Genomic DNA, 18,786 nt, shown 5'->3' on the forward strand with positions numbered 1-18,786 from the left:
CCCTTTTTAAAAAAATAAAACCTGAACAAGATTTTTTATAAATCGACCCATGCTCATTTCCGAACACAATGATTTTGTTCAATAAATGTGTGTTTAAGAAGCTACATAGTTTGGGCTGGTTGGACTCCCACAAAAAATGGGCTTAAACCTCAGTTCTTCACCCAACACAGTCCAATCCAATATGACCCCAAATTTACCAAAAACACACAAACTCCTCCAAAACCCTATAAACCCTACTCATCACCCCCTTCTCTAAATCCCTAATTCCCCTTCTTTAAAAACCCTAATTCTCAAACCTCCACCACCCACAACGCCGACATGTCCGACATGAAGAAAAAACCCAAATCCAAAAGCCAACAAGAAGATGAAAACACTGATTATCTAATCAAACCCCAATCATTTACTCCATCAATCGACACTTCTGAATGGCCCATCCTTCTCAAGAACTACGATCGTCTCAATGTCCGTACAGGTCATTACACTCCACTCCCCTCAGGTTATTCTCCTCTCAAAAGACCTTTAGCCGAGTACATTCGTTATGGTGTTATGAATCTTGATAAGCCTGCTAATCCTTCTAGTCATGAAGTTGTTGCTTGGATTAAACGTATTCTTCGTGTCGAAAAGACCGGCCATAGTGGTACTCTTGATCCTAAAGTTACTGGTAATTTGATTGTTTGTATTGATAGAGCTACTAGGTTGGTTAAGTCACAACAAGGGGCTGGGAAAGAATATGTTTGTATTGCTAGGTTGCATTCTGGTGTCACTGATGTTGCCAAAGTCGCCAGAGCGTTGGAGAGTTTGACTGGTGCGGTGTTTCAGAGACCTCCCTTGATATCGGCTGTTAAGAGGCAGTTGAGGATTAGGACTATTTATGAGAGTAAGATGCTTGAGTATGATGCCGAGAAGCATTTGGTTGTGTTTTGGATTTCGTGTGAGGCGGGAACTTATGTTAGGACAATGTGTGTTCATTTGGGGTTGATTTTGGGTGTGGGGGCTCATATGCAGGAGTTGAGGAGAGTGCGGTCGGGGATTATGGGGGAGAAGGATAACATGGTGACAATGCATGATGTTATGGATGCGCAATGGGTGTTTGATAATTTTAGGGATGAGAGTTATTTGAGACGAGTTATTATGCCGCTTGAGGTTCTTTTGACTAGTTATAAGAGGTTGGTTGTGAAGGATTCGGCTGTTAATGCTATTTGTTATGGGGCTAAGTTGATGATTCCTGGGTTGTTGAGGTTTGAGAATGATGTTGAGGTTGGGGAGGAGGTTGTTCTGATGACTACTAAGGGCGAGGCTATTGCTTTGGGGATTGCGGAGATGACGACGGCTGTTATGGCTACTTGTGATCATGGGGTTGTTGCTAAGATTAAGAGGGTGGTGATGGATAGGGATACTTATCCTAGGAAATGGGGTTTGGGACCTAAGGCTTCGATGAAGAAGAAGTTGGTTGCTGAGGGGAAATTGGATAAGCATGGGAAGCCGAATGAGAAGACTCCGTCTGAATGGCTGAGGAATGTGGTTCTTCCCACTGGTGGGGATTCTATGGTTGCTAGCCTTGCGGCTGTTAGTGAACCTGTGAAGGCAGAGCCTATTGAGGAGGGTGATGAGAGGAAAAAGAAGAAAAAGGATAAAGATACCGATAAGGAGGGGAAAAAGAGGAAGCTGGAGGAGACTGATGCTAGCCCTGCACCAGAACTTTCCAAGAAAACTAAGGTTGAGGTAGCTTTAGAGAGTGACAAGAAAGACAAGAAAAAGAAGAAGAAAAAGGGAGCTGTTGATGAAGCTCCTGCTGCTTCGGATGTGGAAACACCGAAAAAGGAAAAGAAAAAGAAGAGCAAGGAAATTGATGATGAACCCGTGACTGAGGAGAAATCTGAGAAGAAAAAGAAAAAGAAGAAGAGCAAAGATGTGGAGAATGGCGATTCGCCTACAGCTGCTGTTGGTAGTGATGATGATGCTACTAAGAGTGAGAAGAAAAAAGAGAAGAAGAAAAAGAAGAAGAAAGATGGGGCGGATGAGTAGATGACAATTCAGCATATCACGGTAATACCGTATCCTATTGGCGTTTGTATCATCTCCAAGGATGCGTTATTCTGTATGTGTTTTGTCATAGGTGGCTGATCTTCCAAAAGACATTGTTTAGCTCTTGAGTGGGCATGTACTTGTCCTTGTTGGTCTTGTTTAGAACCCGTGGTTGTTATGTTTATCTATAATATTTCTGAGCATTATGTTTTCAATAACATTGTTAGCAATTAGCTTCAGATGTGGTTGTTATCTATGTTTCAGTCAAATTTTAATATAGAAAAAAAATTCCATCACCTTTTGAATTGATCAATTGTATTGTTGCATAATGATCTATGATTCTGTGAGCTTGCAATGCCTCATCTAAGCTAAATTCAACGTCACTATAACATGCACTCTAGATTTTTTTTGGTGAAAGCCTTGTGTATTACATGTAGCCACTTCTGCCGTGTAGGTTCTGGGTTCTCTGTTTTTTTAAACCACTTAACCAATGGACAACCTGGAAACCCACAACACTACTCCAGTTTTTGATGTATTTATTTTTAATCATATATTTGATTGATTTACCTTTTTAACCATTGTTCCATTGCACTTTCAGTAGATTGTGTTGATCACTGCTTGCAAAAAGCAACAGGTGCAAAACTATTTGTATCTATTATGTCACCTTTTTACTTGAATGTTACAGTCACCTTCATTGTTTTGATCATACTTTCAAGTCAATTTTGTTTAAGTATGCTTCTGTCAACTCTTTTCCTGACTCCAGCCTAAATAGTTAGGATATATGTTGGCCTGTATGAAACCATATTACAAACTGTAGTGGGTATAAATATTTCCTCATTCACAATGCCCTGCTAGACCAGAACATTACACTATACCAGATTCATGAACTTGATACCCGAAGTTGAACCATTATCAAATGTAACTGTACTTCATAGTCTCCCTGAACATAATTCATATAGAGTAGAAACTGTGATTCACCTATACTATGAGGAAATTAAACTAGTAAATAATAAATGTAACCTGAAGAGACTTTCTTCGTATAAACATGAATCAACAGTAATGTTCCCTAGTGCAACATAATTTAATTTGAAACCATGACGGTTATTGAAACTGAAAAACAGGAGATGGTATTATTACACTTTCGTACAGAGATTGGCTAAACTAGAGATTAGAATTAGATTTTTGATTAGAATTAGATTTTTGATATCTAAAGAATAACTATTATTTTAGTTATATACCTGTTGCCAGGTGCTTCTTAATTTGTACCAGAGTATCAAAATAATAAGACTTACTTTTTATCCCAAACTACCTTATAATTGTGGTTTCTAGCCATACATTTCTCTGTTTATCAATGTTTATATTGGCCATGAATCTTTTTAAATTATTGGTTTTGAGTCACTTGTGCATAGTAATCTGGGAAGTTGATGTTTTGCTAGAATAAGAGGTCATGCACCGGTACACTTCTGTATGAACTTAGAAAGCAGTTTCCAGAAGTTTATATATCAGACATTGGATAGCTGAATTTCCTTGTTATATATGTTTGTGTATCAATAACGATACTGCTTATGCTGGCTTTCTATTTATTATTTTTCATATTAAAAGTACTTTAAATATTGAAAAAAAAAGTTAAAGTGAAGATAAAGACGGAAGTGTCTTTAAGGGTATGAGGACTTGAGGAGTGTCTTGCCGCCGGTCTTGGGGCAACTTTGGGTCACTCACTCTTCAAATTATAGGGTTTGAGAGACGCTCTTACTTCACTTATCACTTATTGTCGTTCGGTTTCTCTCTTTGCAGCAAATGAGAAGTTTGGTTACTGTGTTCGTGCCAAAGTAAAAGGTCTCTAGTGTTGTAATATTAGGCCTTGTTTGGATTGAGGGTTGAAAGGGAGGGGAACCCTTATGTAAGTGCAGAGTTGAAGTTAGTAGGGGTTGAACCCTTAACATGTTTGGTTTGAAATTGGAGTAATGTTTTTTTATCATGTATAAATTATATATTAAAAAGCTAGTGAATGTTTTTAAATTTATCTAAAAATTTTAACTAAATTTTAAAATATTTTTAAAAAACTAAAAAAATTTCAGAAAGAAAAAAAATGTAAAAATTTTAATAGAGAGAGAGTGAGAAAGAGAGAGAATGAAAGAGAGGATGAATAAAAAAAAAGTAAGCTGTCAACGCTCTAATTTGGGATGTTGGAAAAATTCAATTTTTGTATTGCAAATTAACCCCATTTGAACCCTTGATCAACCCTCACAAAACCCAACCCCTGTTTTGACAAATTTTCAAATGATTCTTTTGAATTCATCCCAACCCAACTCCCTCCCTCACAACCCCATCCAAATAAAGCCTTAGAGTTTCAGGTCATAGTGGAAGCAAAACGTGTGATTGTTTTTGGGTTACAGACTACATGGGTGGGGTTCTTATTGTAATAGATGACCATTCTGTATGCATGGTTTAAAACTTCTGTTTTACATATTTCCTGATCATCTTTTGATTGCTTGGTATAAATTGTATGATTTGCAGACTAGATGAATTTTTCAAAAAACTGACTCTGATCATTAATCAGCAAAGCATACTTGTGGTTGAGACTTTTTTAGAACTCTTTTACCGTGTTTCTCCTAAATATGTTGATGATTTTATCAGACTCTCTTTCAGAGAAAGGAAGATCTTTTGAAGCTACTTTTTTTTCCCATTTAAGTTTTAGTAATTCATGGTATAATTAACGATGAGAAAGAGAGAGTGCACCATGTTAAGTGTCAAAGCATATGAGAATATGTAAAGCGGAATCCTCAAGATTGAGGACTTAAATAGTTATATAGTCATTTTAGCGATGAATATGTTGATGATTTATAGGCAAAGAACTCTTTCGCTAAGTATCAGTCAAATTAAATCCCCTTTTAGCGGAGTTATATGTGATTAGAGATAGGTTATTGGCTACCCAGCAGGTTAACTTCGGTGAGTTTTCATTGTTTCCGAAAACAAACAAATTTTTTTGAAGCGTTGTTGTTGTATGACTTGAATATTTAATTTCCAAAAAAACAAAAATACAAATACAATTAAATGGACTTGTGACGAACTGAGTTACCAGATACCAAAAGAAAAAACTGCAAATCTCTTGTGCAAGAACGAACTGAGTTACCAGATATTACCAAAAAAACAGCAAGTCATATACTTACTTACATCGTCATATTTGAAACTCGTAATCAAACTCGAAAAAATAAGATTAATAAACAAAAAAGCAAAAGACAACAATAGAATTGTCCAGTCATTCTCATACGAGAATTAATACAAGAATCACTGCTTTCGCATCAAACTGACATAAATAACTCCCTAAGAAAATAGTAATGTGATGAAAAAAGACAGGCGAATAGCTAAACATATAGATAAGAATAGGGTATATAGAGATGAATGAGATATAGTTTACAGGAGTTGGTAAGACTAAGGGCATTTAGGAGCTCCTTGCTGAGTCTTCCAGCGATTGTAGCAAGGGCATGTTTGTTTGTTCCCGTAAGTGCCTGGAGGAACACACAGACACTTAGCACAGCATTTCTGGCAGAAAAACATGCAAGGCTTCCTGTGTGATGTTGCTGAGCATCTGTAAGAACACCTCGGTTTGCAGTCTCCCCGACGCAGCCTATTGTATCCCTGCATCAAAACAAAACCAATTTCTTAACAGCAAAATCATGATTTCAAAAAAAATATATGTGTTTCCAAACTACACAAGTGACAACGTTGAACTATCATTAGCAGCACATACCTCGACAATGTTGAATGATGCAACCAAGAAAAGCAACGACACCAGCAACAAGTCTCGTCCAGCTGCCATTTAACCAACTGTTAAAGTTTTGTGTTTTGGCTAGTGGTGAAAATGATAGATAAGCCAGGCTTGAAGAGGAGAATGTGAGAAGTGCTTCTATATATAGGGAAGGAATAAGCGTTCTTTGGGGCGTAATTTAGGTGATTAAATCATTGATGAGATACATGAGATTTGGTTATAACTTATACCTGGGACCAAATCTAAAAAAATCATATGCATTTTTGACAATTTGTTTCCGATGAAACCGGCGCATCTACCGTCGTCTGTTATGTCCTACCAGCTACTAATGTCAAGTTTTGCATGTTACTCTGTTCCTCAATCTTTTATCCTACCTCTAATCCTTCCTTTATCTTTAGGATCTTGACGTCTTTCGGTATTTTGTTAAAATAAATATCGTTCCGTTTTTTATACATCAATCTAAATTTATATTTTATTGAGAATTTTGGAGGGATGAAGATAATAATGATATTATGAGAAAAATGGCTAAGTGTAGTGTTAGACTCAAGATTGGGGTGGAGGAATGATAAAAGAATAAAAAAATAGGATCTCTAATTATCGTAAAAATAAGCAGAGGTTGAAATTTCGTCAAAATACAGTTGGAGGTAGAATGTATAATGAGGCTCGTTAAAATTATCTGAGATCATTGAAGAAACAAGAAGTTTTTTGGCACCTTATACTGGTACATACATATTCTCAACAAGTATTTCATAAAAATAAAAATAACAAGAATCCAAAGAAAAACTTGCCTTGCCCCTCAAGTTCAATATTACACTTATAAATAGAGTAATTGTAGAGGTTTTCTAAAAAAATCTCAAAAGTTTCTCAAAAGATGATGTAGTTCATATAAAATGTAAGAGAGATCTCACGAGTGTTGATATAAGTTAACTAATTAAAATATGACATATGTCTTTTGAAATTTATTTTTCAGATATTCTTGTACCTCCAACACTACTCAAATAAAATAACAATATTCTATTTTGACACGACTTTAATTATATTAGGCCTTAAATCAACTATAGAGGGGTGAATAGTTAAACAATTAAATCGAATTAAAGAACTTAACATAATGAATAGTTTTTATATTAATGAATAAAAACTGATTACAATACCCTCTCAAATGATGAACCGATATCCTTGAGAGCTGTTAGGTTATATGTATAATATATCAATGCTCGAAGACACATATGGTCTTAACCTAATATGTGATTATATACTGTACAGTTACACAATCAATCTAGAAGATATGTTACAGGTGAATAAGGAATTCTAATATATATATCCAACTATTGATTGCTACAATAATTAAAGTCATATACCGATATATCTATGTAAATATATCCTCCCGTGATATCTCCTAATCCCGGCTTGACAAATACTGATATCAATAAATACTGATGACAAATACTGATCTGCAAATACTAACGACAAATGCTGATGACGACATCTTTGTCAAACTCTGATATCAAATACTGATGGCAAACTCTGATAGTTAAATACTGATATCATCAATCTCTTCTAACAATCTCCCCCGACTTGTGCATTAAGTAATTTATGTACAAATTCCTAATTGATGATGTCAAAACTATCTAAATACAAAAATATAAACATATGTACAATCTTACTATCAGTGTATCAGATTTTATCTTCAGTCTTCAACTTTGGCAAACCCAGTAGCATCATCAAAGAATTTCTTGAGTATATTTTTTTCAAGAAAATTCAAATACATTTCCATCCTCTGTAGATTCATTATTTTGATAAATAGCCGCTATGAGGTCATGAATGTTAGATCTGCCAAGTGACAAGTCATCCAGCTCCAAAAATTCAACTTTCTTACCAATTGGATTAAGAGTAAGAACATTTATCCCAATAGATGTAATCACCCTTGCTCCTCCTTTAGGCATAAACAATGTGTTCATTTTCATCAATGTATTTTAGAATGTATTTAGGTTTGTTGAGCATTCCTTTCTGCTTCCTAGATATCAAGTCTTTCAAATAAGCAGACCACTTAGCAGTTGTGGAGTTGATTACCTTTAACAAAGTTGTGATATATTCCAACGCCTGTCATGGTTTTTCTCTCATTTGTTCTCGTGAAATCTTCAACCTTTTCTCAGAGTCAAAAAAATACAACATCTTTTTTTTAGCTTATTCGTGTCAGACAAATCAAGCATAATTTGGAATAAAAGAATCTTCTGTAGATCTTCAAGCTTCACATTTTCACCGATTCTTGTCAGATTCCCTGGCTCCCTTAAAATTAAAGCATTACCTGTGAAATTATCAGCATTTGGAAGACCCAAGCCACCTCTTCTGCCATCCATTCTAGTTTGTGAATTACCACTGCAGATTTTGTTAATGGTCTCAGAAGAATCTCTCTTTGGTGATGGTGTCTTACTTCCCCACAGTAGCTTCTTCTTTTCTTTAAAGGTAAGTTCTTGCTTATTAGTTTTTGAGCCTTCTGAATCAGAGTTTGAGTCTCCTTCATGAATAGTGTGATCAACTTTTATGTCTTGAGTAGTATTGTCATCAACATGAGTAGTATCAGAGTTTGTGACTGGTTGAATTTTTGTTTCCTTAACTTGAGCAGTGTCAGAGGTTAATCTTGCAACTTCATCAGTATTTTCCTGGAATATCTTCAACATGAGTTTTGTCAGGGGTTGAGATGTCAGAATCAAAGTTTGTGTCTTCCGGTGCAAGATTTGAGGATTCATCAACTTTTTCTTTCACCTTATACTTTCTATCAACATTTAAAATGGCTTGGGACCTTAGAACAAATCTTTCAGCATTTAGAGTTTGACTGACTTCTTTGATCACCGCTCCTTTAGTTGGTCTTTGTCTTCCAGGAACATCATCATATGGTGAGACAGTATCAATATTTACTCTTCCATCAACCTTATTTGCTCAAAATTAACTCTATGATTTGTTTTCCAAAAATCCTTCTACTCACCTAAGAATCAAAAGCTATAATTTTGGGATCCTTATAAAATAAAGTTGTTTTCCTTCCTTTCATCTTCAAAGTTTTCATAAATTGACTTGCTTCAACACCAACTTCCATAACCCTTTCAGCCTAATCATCATCAGCATTTGTGACAGCCAGAGTCTGTCTTTCAGTAGTTGTCACAATAGTCAATTCCTTTATAAAAGTTGTAGTTTTCTTCCTTCCAGCTCCACCACTTCTTCCAGCTTCACCTCTTATTTGGATAGTGGATTTAGAAGCACCATTAGAGCCAACCGTTTCTCCATCCTTGTACCTCCCAAGTGATTTTCCACCCTTATTTCCTCCATTTGAGGCATCATCTCTGTCATCAGATTTTAACTGGAACTCTTTGCATTTAGATTTAGAAATTATCTCCCCCTTTTTGGCATCATCACCAAGTAGGATAGAGAAAATAAGCTCCATAGACCGCTGTACCTCATCCAATTTCCCATACATCTTGGCTTGAGTGGCTTCTAAACTAGTCTGATTGGCTTCAATTATGTCTTGTCTGATAAGGATGAGCTTCAATTGCTTTTGGAGATCATGCTCTGACTTGAATTTAACCTCTGGAAGGCATCTTTGAGTTGATCCATTTGAGAATTGGCTTTACCTGAGTGGAATGAATGGATTTGACCATTAAAGCTGAAGCCTTTAGATGGGTGAGCACATCGGGATTTTTGATCTGTCTCTCAGCAGTCTCCAAGTGAAGAAAAGCATGATTTACAGTGATTGGCTAGGTTGGATCCTTCCATTTTGATACCCATTCCTCATCTAAGTACTTCTTAGTGTTAACTTTATCCAACTCAGTCATCTTCAAATTTCTTTCCATTTCAGGCATGTTGTTGTGCAAGGCATATCTGTATATAACAAGATTAAGTCATATTGACAGCCCTAAGGATTAATTGTATGATAATCTATATTTATATTTTGTAACTATATTCCTTGAGTCTATAAAATGTTTAGTAGAGTAGCTTGGAGGATTTTTCTGTGAACAACTTTCAAGCAAAGGAATAAACTTTGGAAGAAGATCAAATCCTGATCATGCCTCAGAGAGGAGTGTAGCAGCTTGGATTTGAATAATACTATTCTAGGAAAAATGTTTTAAGTCAGATATCGATAAATTACAGATCAAGGGATATTGAGAAGTCTATCGAGAAGTCCAAAATGACTTGTAGAGAAATTCCAAGAGATATTGATAAGTCAAAATGCATGTAGAGATCTCAGATATCGACAAGTCAAAATGTATATGTAGAGAACTAGAGATATCGACATGTCATTTCTTCATGTAGAGATCTAGAGATATCGAAAAGTCAAAATCTTCATGTAGAGAACTCAAGATGTTGACAAGTTAGAAGTGAAGGGTTTTTAGCACATAAACGCAACGAGAACGTAAATTTAAATCTTAAAAAAAAAATGAAACCCTCCGCAGGATCCATGCGAAAAATAATATTTAATTCGTAGTTCAGTATGTTTACCTTAAGAAGCTTTACGTTAATGGAAAGATGGAGGTCTTTAATGGCGATCCAAAAATGATGAACGGAGATCCTTAGCAGCTGCTCCTCAAGTGTGAAGCACTCCACTGGTATCCACCAAGAAAAATGATGTAATGAAGGAGGAGGAGATGGAGAGAATTAGGGTTTTTAAATTTTTTTGGTTGAGGCAAAAATAGGGTCTATAATAGTATATTTATAGGCAAAATTTTCAGCTGAAAATTTTCCCATAAAATATTATTATTATTAACCCTTTATTATTCTCACTAATAATTAAAACACCTTTTAATTATTAATTCTTTTTCTAAACACTTTAGAAATAATTCTCTCACTTGATTTAATTTCCAAAAATTAAATTCTTAATTAATAATATTAAGAACTTTTTCTTAATTAATTTATAATTAATTAAATATCATTTAATCAATTATTAAATTTGCCAATTAATTATTTATTTCATAAATAAATAATTATCAGCCATTATTAATTAATTTCTCCACCATTAAATCATTCTCTTTTATGGTGTGACCCTGTAGGTTCAATATTAAGCCGGTAGTAGAAATAAATAATAATAAAACTATTTTATCATTATTTATATAAATTCTCTAATTCATTAAATATGATTAATTAATTAATCGTATTTATTCTACATCGTGAGGGATACTTCTCAGCATATCGCGACTATCCGGATAATACGAATTCACTGCTTAGAATATCAAGAACCTATTCAGTGAGTAGTTACCGTACAATTAATTCCTTCTACCCTGCAATGTCACGATTAAATACAAGGCATGGAACTTGTGTCAAGCCTATCTTATTTAATCACTTGCTTTCCCATTCACTATGCTTAGTTCTATTTAATGTAAATTAGAAACTCCTTTCTAATTTCATTCACTTTGGCCAGAGATTCCTGAACTAACATAAGTGGATCAGCATTGAACATTCTCTTCCTACACTGGAAGGGGTAGATCCTTTATTGATCATACACTATCTTCGTGTACAAATTCCTATACCCAGTAGAGCCCTTATAATTGTCCCTTGAGACTAAGAACTAAACCAAAGCATAGTTCAGTGTACACAAGATGACTATGATGACCTCAAGTCTAAGGATACTTGTACAACTATCACTATGTGAACAACTGCTGACAGGTGAGTGAACTTCATCAGTTGTTCAGCTGTGTGAGTCATGTTCAGTGAACTTATTCTATAATAAGCACATACATACTAGCTATAGTGTCACCATACAAATGTCTATGAGAACAGACATCCTTCATAATGAAGCAAGCATAGTATGTACCGATCTTTGCGGATTATTAATTACCAGTTAGTAATCCTACGACCAGGAACTATTTAAGTTTAGAGTTATCATCTTTTAGGTCTCATTATTATGATCTCATCACAATCCATAAAAAGCTTTACTCTAAACTGTTGTATATCTTATTTAAACATTTAAATAGACAGAGCCCGCAATAAAAACAAAACAAGTCTTTTATTAATATCAATGAAATCAAAACAGATTATATAAAAGTTATACCTAAATCCTCATACATGATTGGACTTAGGACATATCTCTTTCAAGAAGCCCATGTAGAGAACTGGAGATGTCGACAAGTCATTCCACATGTAGAGAAATAGAGACCTCGAAAAGTCAAATATATATGTACAGAACTCAAGATATCGATAAGTCATTTTAATTATCAATATGTCATTTCTCCACAAAATAAAAAGAGATCTCGACAAACAATCTCAAATTCAGAATACAAACAAGTTCAAGATTCAAGATTATCAATCAACAAACAATTCATTCACGGAATTGTAAAGACTACAAAAGTACCTTGAAGATACAAGATCAAGGGACAAGATTCATTGGACAAAGGATGGTCACAAACCTACAAGATTCTACACAGATTTGCTAACACCAGAAAAGAAAATAGACAAGATAGCTTTAGAAAATGTGTTAGTGCATTTTAGTGCAAGTTTTGTAATCCCGTGTTGTTGGTCTATAAAGCATGCACGTGTCCTTAGTTTAGATGTAACAAAACCGATCTAGAAAAATCTTGTATTTTCTCTCAAGATTTGTAGCTGAGTTCTTATTTCAAAGAACACGGATTTGTAGCAAAACAAATTTGATTAATACAATCACATGAGTTTTTGATATCTTATCTTGTGTTTACTGTCAAACAATTTATCTCTATAAATATATATTTGCTTTTGTTCAATTTAATTCAAATAGTTTCAAAAGAAAATTAAAATCCAAGAAACACATTCACCCCCCTCTGTGTTATATTTCATTATACTCAATATCTAACAAGTGGTATCAGAGCAAAATCTGAAAGTAAATAGATTAAAAATCTTGGAAGAATGAGTGCTCAGAAAATAAGCAGTATCAAGATACTTGTCTTTGACAAGATCAACTACACATTATGGAAGAAGAAAATGATGTTGTTCATAAGGATGGACAACCCTATGTACATTCAGATTCTCAAAAAATAGACCTTTTATTCATATGGAAAGGGTTCTTGAATCTACAGATGGAGACATGGTCATACTTGCACATTTTGAACCTAAAGATCCCTCAACCTACACAGAGCCTAAAAAAGAAAATGTTTCATTGGATAACAGTTTATACCTCATACTGATTGAGTCCCTTGATAATGTAATGTACAATAACATTATTAACTACGAGTCAGCTAAACAGATCTGAGAGAAAATAGAAATACTATGTGAGGGAACAGAAGAGTTTAGATCAAATCAAAGGAGGATCTTCATTTCACAGTGTGAGGGTTTTATGGCTAAACCAAAGGAAGGTATAACTGAAGTTTTTGAAAGGTTCAATAAACTGATAAATGATTTGCAGCTTCATGACAAGTATTATGAAGCTGAAGAGGCCGACCTTAAATTCTTGCTCAGCCATCCTGATCATTTGGAACAAAAGATATATGCTATTAGAGAAGGAAAATATTTAAGCAGAATGACTCTGGAAGTCTTGTATGGTATTTTGAAGAACTATGAGCTAGAAATATTATAAAGGAAGTTGTTGACGGAGGAATTTTGTAGCAACAAATTTTGAGGGTCGTAGCCGGAAACAAGATCTGTGACGGTGGTTCTTCGTCGGACAATGTGAACAGTAACCATCGTATTTTATGAACAGTGTTTGTTGTTTGTGATTATTGGCGGCTGAGATTGCTTAGGGTTAGTGGTGGCTCCTTTACGCTCTCGCTTCTCACCCCTTATAATTTGCCTACGTATCCCTATTTATAAGGAATCAAGCCAACGTAGTTCGTGGGGAACAAGAAACCTAATGGGCATAGATCTCTTGTCCCGAGGCCTAGTAGGAAACCTACTGGAAACCGTCTTCTACTAGCTTTAGGAATATCCACTGATGAGACCCAACCACAAAGGCCCAAGGCTCATCCACGACTTCGATACTTCATGGATAAGGCATCTCCCTGACCAAGGATAACCCTCCGCTACCAGCTGTTTCTCTAGTCCGTGGATGCAGGTATACCCGTGGTTCACCCCAAATATTGGACGCATCCTTGTCCCCTAGATAAGGAGCCCCTACCAGATTGCAGGACAAGTAATCCCAAGCTTTTGGGTGCAAAGTGTAGGATACTCCAAAGTCTCCCAACGAGGACACCCGTTGACTATAGAGACAGAGCTCCCAAAGCACACACCAGAATTTACCCCACATCCCCAATAAGGACACTCATTGACTACAAGAGGAGGTTTTCCGTCCAGGCATACCCTTGGAGGTTTCTGACCACGGACACCGCCTTCCTGTGGTTGTATTACAGGAAGGAGTTCTTCAATAGAGTACCCGCAGCAAATACGTTAGTAATAATAATCTCCATCTTTCTTGAATCATCCAAAGAATTTGTCCAATTAACCATGTTGAAATCCCTATACAAGCTATCTCTCCTACTTCAGGCGCGCCCTAATATCTTCCACAGGTGGACTCGCTCAGTGAATCACTTAAATTCTTCTTGTTAACAATAGGGTGTGCCTTCTTCGTCTTGTAAGGGCAATCCTTCCATATTCACAGAATGCTTTTAATCAAAAATCCTTCAACCAATCAATATACAGGGCGTGCCTTCCCTTACTCAAAAGGCGCGCCCATTCCCATGACAGAAAAGAAACTCTCATTGTCTTCTCCTTAATTTTAGGCACACATATCTCAACTTTTGACCACTCTATCTGGTTTTGTCCTGAATAATGTTTATACCAATTTTTAGGCAAAACAACTACCCCTCAAATTCCATATGCTATTGAAAATGGGATTGAAATTTTTACTCGTCTTTATCAAAATTTGCATAAACTTATGAACTATCCATATTATCTTATAGGGCGCCTTCAACAGGGTGTGCCATTTGAAACACATCATTTTATCTTTATTCAAATTGCTATAATAATCAAAGAGGGCGCGCCTTCAACAGGGCGCGTCTTTTGAATTTCAAACGGTTCAAAATGGTTCTCCCTTTTTTCTCGGGAATCGTGATTGACGTGATTGATGAGATTGACAGCTGTCCCACGTCATTTTACCTATAAATACAGGTAATCATTCATTTTTACTTTTTTACTTTTCATCTTCTTTTTCACTCCACTTTCTCTATCCAGAAGACAACCCTTACAGTAATTAAACTCTATTTCTCCCGGAATCAGTTGATCCTCCACCACTTTCAAGTTTCTTTCCGGTCGATTTTCTCACGGATCAAAAAGGTACACAAAGCTTTTTATATTTCTGAGTTTTTTTAAGTAAATCGTTGTGCATGCCATATAGTCTGTTCAACTTCTTGGTCATAAGTCATTCTTTGATGTGTATGTATCTGTGTATATATATCTGTATATATCTGTGTATATATCTGCACATATATGGATTCTGCAGTTTAGATCCATAATTTTGGGATTTTGAATTTTAATTTCATGTTTTTAAGAATTTCAACCATTATTATTCAACACCCAATTTAGATTCAAAGCGTGTTTATCATATCGTAAAATTTACCTAAGGCGAGCCAACAGGTTAGGGCGCGCCATCCCATTTTACTATTAATAGTGTACTTAGATTTTAAGCTTTAGACATGCCTTCCCCCATTAAGGAGCGCCCTCCCTTTTCTTTTTAGTATTCTTCTTGTTGTGTTATAAGTTTAGAAACACAAATTCTTACTTGACGCTCTACCTTAACTTAGGGCGCGCCTTTAAAGGTAGCCAGGATAAATGCTTTTAGCCTAAATTAACACATGTAACATCTGAATGAGGCATGCTACCTTCTCAATGCATGCCTTATATTATTTACTATTCATATTTTCTTCTCATCTTTCTGAATTGGACGCGCCCTCAATGTTTTTTCTTTTCGTTTGACAGGTGGAAGACGAGGGCGCGTCTTCTCCATTTCATCCCTTCAAGAAATTCCTTTCTAATCTTGAGATATATTCTCTTCCCAACGTCTACTTTAAACCACAACCTCCAAACACCCATCATACCCCTGAATTTCTAGGCCGTGTGGCGCGCCTTATCCAGGATTCCAAGGAAGGCAAATTGTTGGCAGATTCCCCGAGTAGCTTTTCTATGGATGATATTCCTTTATCTTGAAGAAGAGGCAAGCAAAAGCTAGTCCAAAAAGAAAGGTCACCAACCCCTGTTGACACAGAACTTGATGACTGGCTAGAAGAGTTCAATACATATAGGTACAGAAGTACCGAAATTAACGCCAATGTTGGTGCAAGACTGTCCAAGGTTTTTTATAGGGCAATCTCTCTGAGTATTTCCCCACAACAATCATAGGACGCGCCTACTTCCCCACAAAAATCACAAAACTCATCGCCTCTTCGTGATGAGATGAATTTTTTCGATGAAGACACCCTTCAGTTCTCTACCTCTCCAGCACCCACACCCATTCCATTCATTCACTGGGAAGTTTCTGACAGCGAGCTGGATTTTGACTGGAGTAAGTATGAAGTTTGTACGGAGGGCGTGAAGAAACGTTTCAGAAAGGAACAAGGAAAGTTATTCTGTGTAGGGCTTTCATATAATTATTCGGATGAACAATTAGAATGGCTAATGGAATTCTATGATATGAAAGGGATGTGGGCGCGCCCTCTGAGCATGATGTGCCCCCATATCTTTAATTATGGCAGGAACTTCAGAATCCCAAGGATGGTTACCATTCCAAAGCTGGTATCTTTAGGTGTAGGCGCGCCTCTCCATCCCTACCCGAGGGATGTGAATGAGTTATATGATCTGGAACCCCTTCAAATATCCCCCAATAACTACAAACTGGTTCTAGCACTGTACATTATGTACATGGATCTAGGATTCTCTGTACCTTCCATGGAAAAGGTTAGCCATTTCTTCAGCTTCAGAAAGTCTGATCATGGTTATTACTACCTGGGTGTGGAAAAACAACATAATAAGAAGGGCTTTTCATTAGGGAAAGTCAGTCCCGAGAAGATATGGAAAGAAAACTTCTTATACTTATATGACGTCCCTAGAATTAGAATTCAGTTCAATACAGACCCAAGTAAGGCGGCGCCCTACTTATTTCTCTTTATTTTAACTTTTTTCTTATTCTCATGTTATTCATCCCTTTTGCACCAGATAAGACTTTTGTGTGGGAACATGAGGGCGTGCCCAAAGAAAGGGCGGAAGCCATACTCAAGATTGCTGCATAGAGATAGAATTTGAAGACACTTGTTACATAGTCCAACATAATGCAAGTTGGCATACTATCTGATCATATTGGGACTAAACGTAGGTATACAGAGTTTAGGAAAGGCGTTCCCCTTACTCGTATTGTAGAAGTTGACAGTGATGATGAAGAAGATGAGGAAGAATATGAAGATAGCACCACCTAAAATGAATGCTCAATAGGTTTGAATAACGATAGTATTTGTTGGGGCACGCCCTCCCTTTGGGACGCGTCCTCACTATATTTTACTTTATTGTCGGCTTAGTTTCTTTATTCGTATACCGCACATTGTACTTCATTCGCCTCATACTTGCATTTTTTTAACTTCTGCATAAATATATTTCTTCACTTCTATTTGGGAACGCCTCATATGTTAGGCACGCCTTTTACTATTTTTACTAATCCTTTTTAATATTTTATACAGAATTAGCTCCCCCTAGAATCCCCAAATCTTTCGAGGCGTGCCCTAGTGATAAGGCCAATCCAAAATCAAAGAAGGATGCCTCAAAGTCCAATCCATCTATCCTTGCTCCAACTCTCATTCTCCAACCTACCCCTGTCCCAAAAAGGCAGTGGTTGATATAACAGAAGGTCAAGACGTAGACAAGAAAAGAAGGACGGAGGGCACGTCCTCCAGCTCTGAGACATTAACACTTAACCATCTAGGTCCTATGGCTTCTCTCTATGTGACATATGAGGAAGTTAAGCAATGGCAGGCTATGAGCCTTGAAGAATCTACCAAGGCTTCTGTTAGGGCTTCCTGCCAACTCATGTTCCACTCTGCTCAAGCCGTGGATATGATTTTGGCAGATAGGGCGCGCCTGGAGAGGCTTCAGGGAGATAACAATATTCTCCAAAATAATTGGAAGGATAAAGACCTCCTCCACTCCAAAGATATCAAAGCAAAAGACTCTCATATTTCTTATCTCAAGAGAGAAGTGAAGAACTTGACCTGTCAGCTTGATATTGGCAATAAAGAGGTAAAACTTCTCCACACAGAGCTGAAAGTGACAAATTTGAGGGTGGAGCATCTCGAGGATCTGGAGAAGAATGGTTGGATGGAGGAAAAAAGAATGATAACGGATAAAGCCTTTTCCAATGGCTTCTAATTCGTAGCGAATGATCCTGAATATACTTTCAAAAAATTTAGCGAGGAAACGGTTACTGAAATGGCAAAGTTCAAGAAGGAGTTTGCTAATGAGATTCGGGATAAGAGGGTTGAGCTCGGCCTAGAAGAGGAGGAAGGTGCACCCCCTGATGAACCTACCAAGAATGTGCCTGAGGTTGATCCCTCAGTTCCTCTCCAATCAATTCCTCCAACTAGTGACTCTCAGGGCGTGCCCTGATCTTCTTTTGAATATGTTTTAAACTAATCTTAATACTTTGAGGTGCCAGCCCTCTTTTGATGCTGTGCAAAGTTGTGAAACTATTTACTCTTTTGTTTTGGTTTTCTGGATTTCCTTTTATTATGACAATCGTATGCTTTTCATTTCTACTCTAATAAAATTTTCCGAGTATAGAAACTTGGGGCGCCTCCTATTATAAGGGTGCGCCTTGATATCTTAACTGTACGTTAACTTAGAATGTGATATTATTTCAAAGCCAATTTAAAAAGGCAAGCCTCATTATTTTTGGCTATTTTATCTTTTATGAACCTTATTTTTCCAAGTCAAATTGATTTCACTATTCTGCGTTATCTTATAGTCATAACTTTGGACTATGTTAGAAAAGTTCGATTATGGCTCGCCTACCTTTAAGGCGCACCTCCAACTTTAGCAGATATTTAGATCAGGATTCTTTTCTAATC

General features: G+C 36.4%; 2 protein-coding genes across 2 annotated transcripts; one reads left to right on the forward strand and one right to left on the reverse strand.

The window, feature by feature from the left end:
* The first annotated feature begins 213 nt into the window (after positions 1 to 213).
* On the forward strand, positions 214 to 2,264 carry LOC141712705 (H/ACA ribonucleoprotein complex subunit 4-like). Its single transcript, XM_074515748.1, has one exon. It carries the CDS (start codon positions 319 to 321, stop codon positions 2,023 to 2,025), a length of 1,707 nt encoding a protein of 568 aa, XP_074371849.1. The 5' UTR covers positions 214 to 318; the 3' UTR covers positions 2,026 to 2,264.
* Positions 2,265 to 5,164: 2,900 nt separating this feature from the next.
* On the reverse strand, positions 5,165 to 6,017 carry LOC141710862 (protein RSI-1). The gene is made up of 2 exons (XM_074513374.1): positions 5,777 to 6,017; positions 5,165 to 5,664 (listed from the first exon to the last, which is right to left on the reverse strand). The coding sequence occupies exons 1-2, from the start codon at positions 5,843 to 5,845 to the stop codon at positions 5,458 to 5,460; spliced, it is 276 nt and encodes a 91-aa protein (XP_074369475.1). The 5' UTR covers positions 5,846 to 6,017; the 3' UTR covers positions 5,165 to 5,457.
* Positions 6,018 to 18,786: the final 12,769 nt, after the last annotated feature.

Source organism: Apium graveolens, chromosome 3 (genome assembly GCF_009905375.1).
Source record: "Apium graveolens cultivar Ventura chromosome 3, ASM990537v1, whole genome shotgun sequence".
Classification (NCBI taxonomy): Eukaryota; Viridiplantae; Streptophyta; class Magnoliopsida; order Apiales; family Apiaceae; genus Apium; species Apium graveolens.